Source organism: Larus michahellis, chromosome 2 (genome assembly GCF_964199755.1).
Source record: "Larus michahellis chromosome 2, bLarMic1.1, whole genome shotgun sequence".
Taxonomy (NCBI): Eukaryota; Metazoa; Chordata; class Aves; order Charadriiformes; family Laridae; genus Larus; species Larus michahellis.
Window position 1 is genome coordinate 170,330,341 of NC_133897.1, and position 1,767 is coordinate 170,332,107.

General features: G+C 39.0%; 1 protein-coding gene across 1 annotated transcript; it reads right to left on the reverse strand.

Moving 5' to 3' along the window:
* Positions 1–569: 569 nt before the first annotated feature.
* CCDC166 (coiled-coil domain containing 166) lies at positions 570–1,502 on the reverse strand. The gene has a single exon (XM_074573572.1). It carries the CDS (start codon positions 1,500–1,502, stop codon positions 570–572), a length of 933 nt encoding a protein of 310 aa, XP_074429673.1.
* Positions 1,503–1,767: the final 265 nt, after the last annotated feature.

Sequence of the window (1,767 nt, forward strand, 5' to 3'; positions counted from 1 at the left end):
AGGAGTAAGGGCCAAATACCTCAACTGCTTATATTGCTTAAAGGATTTAGTTGCTTGCATATTTATTTTCTCTTCTTTGGAAAATAGCAGAAGGTAAAATAAAGTCTTTGCCATGTAGAAGATTTGGGAAAATTAATCTGAAAGTAAGAGCTAGCCTACATTGGTTCATACTATGCCACCAGTAGATGTAGTTTGGAGTGAAAAGTAACATAGAGATTGCCTCACTATGTCTAAGAATATAATTAGCCCATGGAAAATTACTAATTAATGAAACGTCAAAGTCTGATCTCAAAAAGAAAATGTCATTGTTTATTTTGGGATGTGAAGGGATTGCAGTTTCAAATGTCTTAATACATATGTCATGAAAGTTAAAGCTGAGGTTACTTTTAAGATCTATTGTCTGGCTTGCATGCTGAACGTGAGCTATGTAGATCAATTCTTTCATCCACCCACAGAATATTTACTTCTGTATACTCTATTACCTAACCAATAGTGGCAACAACTGACAGTCCAGCTATGTCTACTGATACATTGGCATGATTGAGGAGTGGAGAAGTGTTTCTTTTAGGCTAATGGACACATCTGAACAGGCTGTGACAGCTGTAGGTTTCACTATTTGCATTGTGTGCCTCATGCTGGTGTAACCAGTGGCGCCTGCGTGCCATGTCCTGAATGTATTCCTTCTCCCGAAGAAGCTGTTCCTGCTGCTCTATCAGTTGAACTTTGGTTTCTTTAAGGATTTTTGAGTATTGGATAAGTCTGAGCAATTCCTGGCGGAGACGCCAATTCTCTGCTTTTATTTGTTTGATATGCTGAATTAGAGATTGTATCGCTGCTTCTTCTGCTTTCTTGGTGAGAACCTGGATCTTCTGATGAAAGTCCATCTCACAGTCAGCCTTGGCCTGCAGAAATTTGCTCTTGATTTTGTGCATTTCATCTGAATGCTGTATCTTTGTGACCAACAATTCCTTCTCCAGCTCCTTAATCTTTTTCGTCTGTTCCTGCTGAACAGATCGATCTTTAAAAGGCTGCAGGTCTTCAACCTCCTTGGTCATGAGAGAGTACTTTGTTTCCATATTCATCAGAGAGCTCCTTAGCTCCTTTTCTTTTTCTGTATACTGTGAGATTAGCTGCTCTTTCTGTGTCCAGACTTGAGACAGATCAGTGTGATTCTGGTCATTTAATGTTATTATCAGATTCTGGCACTTCTGGTTGTGTTTTGTGAGGTAAGAGAGGTAAGCACTGCCTTCTTCCTGATTCCGTTGAGCTTCCTTTTCTAGGAATTTATTTTCCTGCAGGAAATGCTCCACTCTTCCCATGTACGTGTTCAGATGTTCAGTGAGAATCTTGTATTCCTTCTGCAAGTACAATTTCCTCTCTTCGACAAGTATTTCCATGTCGTTTTTTCCGTTGGATGTATCGCCATTCCTGATTCTTACTTCTTGCTTATTTTTCCCAGCACGCACGGTGTCCTGTTTTGTCTGCTTTGTCTTTGATACCATATTCCACATTGGGGCTATCAAACTCTGGCAAACTGTAACAGAATGAAAATGAAATGTTACAAAAATTACAAATTCTAAGGGAGCATTTATGCCACATGTATGACCCATGATTTTTTCCCCTGCCATGCCCTCTTACATTCTTATGTTTTCAACTGCTTATTCTGGCAGCTAAAATGTTTGACATAAAATATTTCATGTCTGGCCTATGAATTGAGTTGAAGCACATGTGCACATATGTGTATTTGCATTTTTACATTCCCAGTTA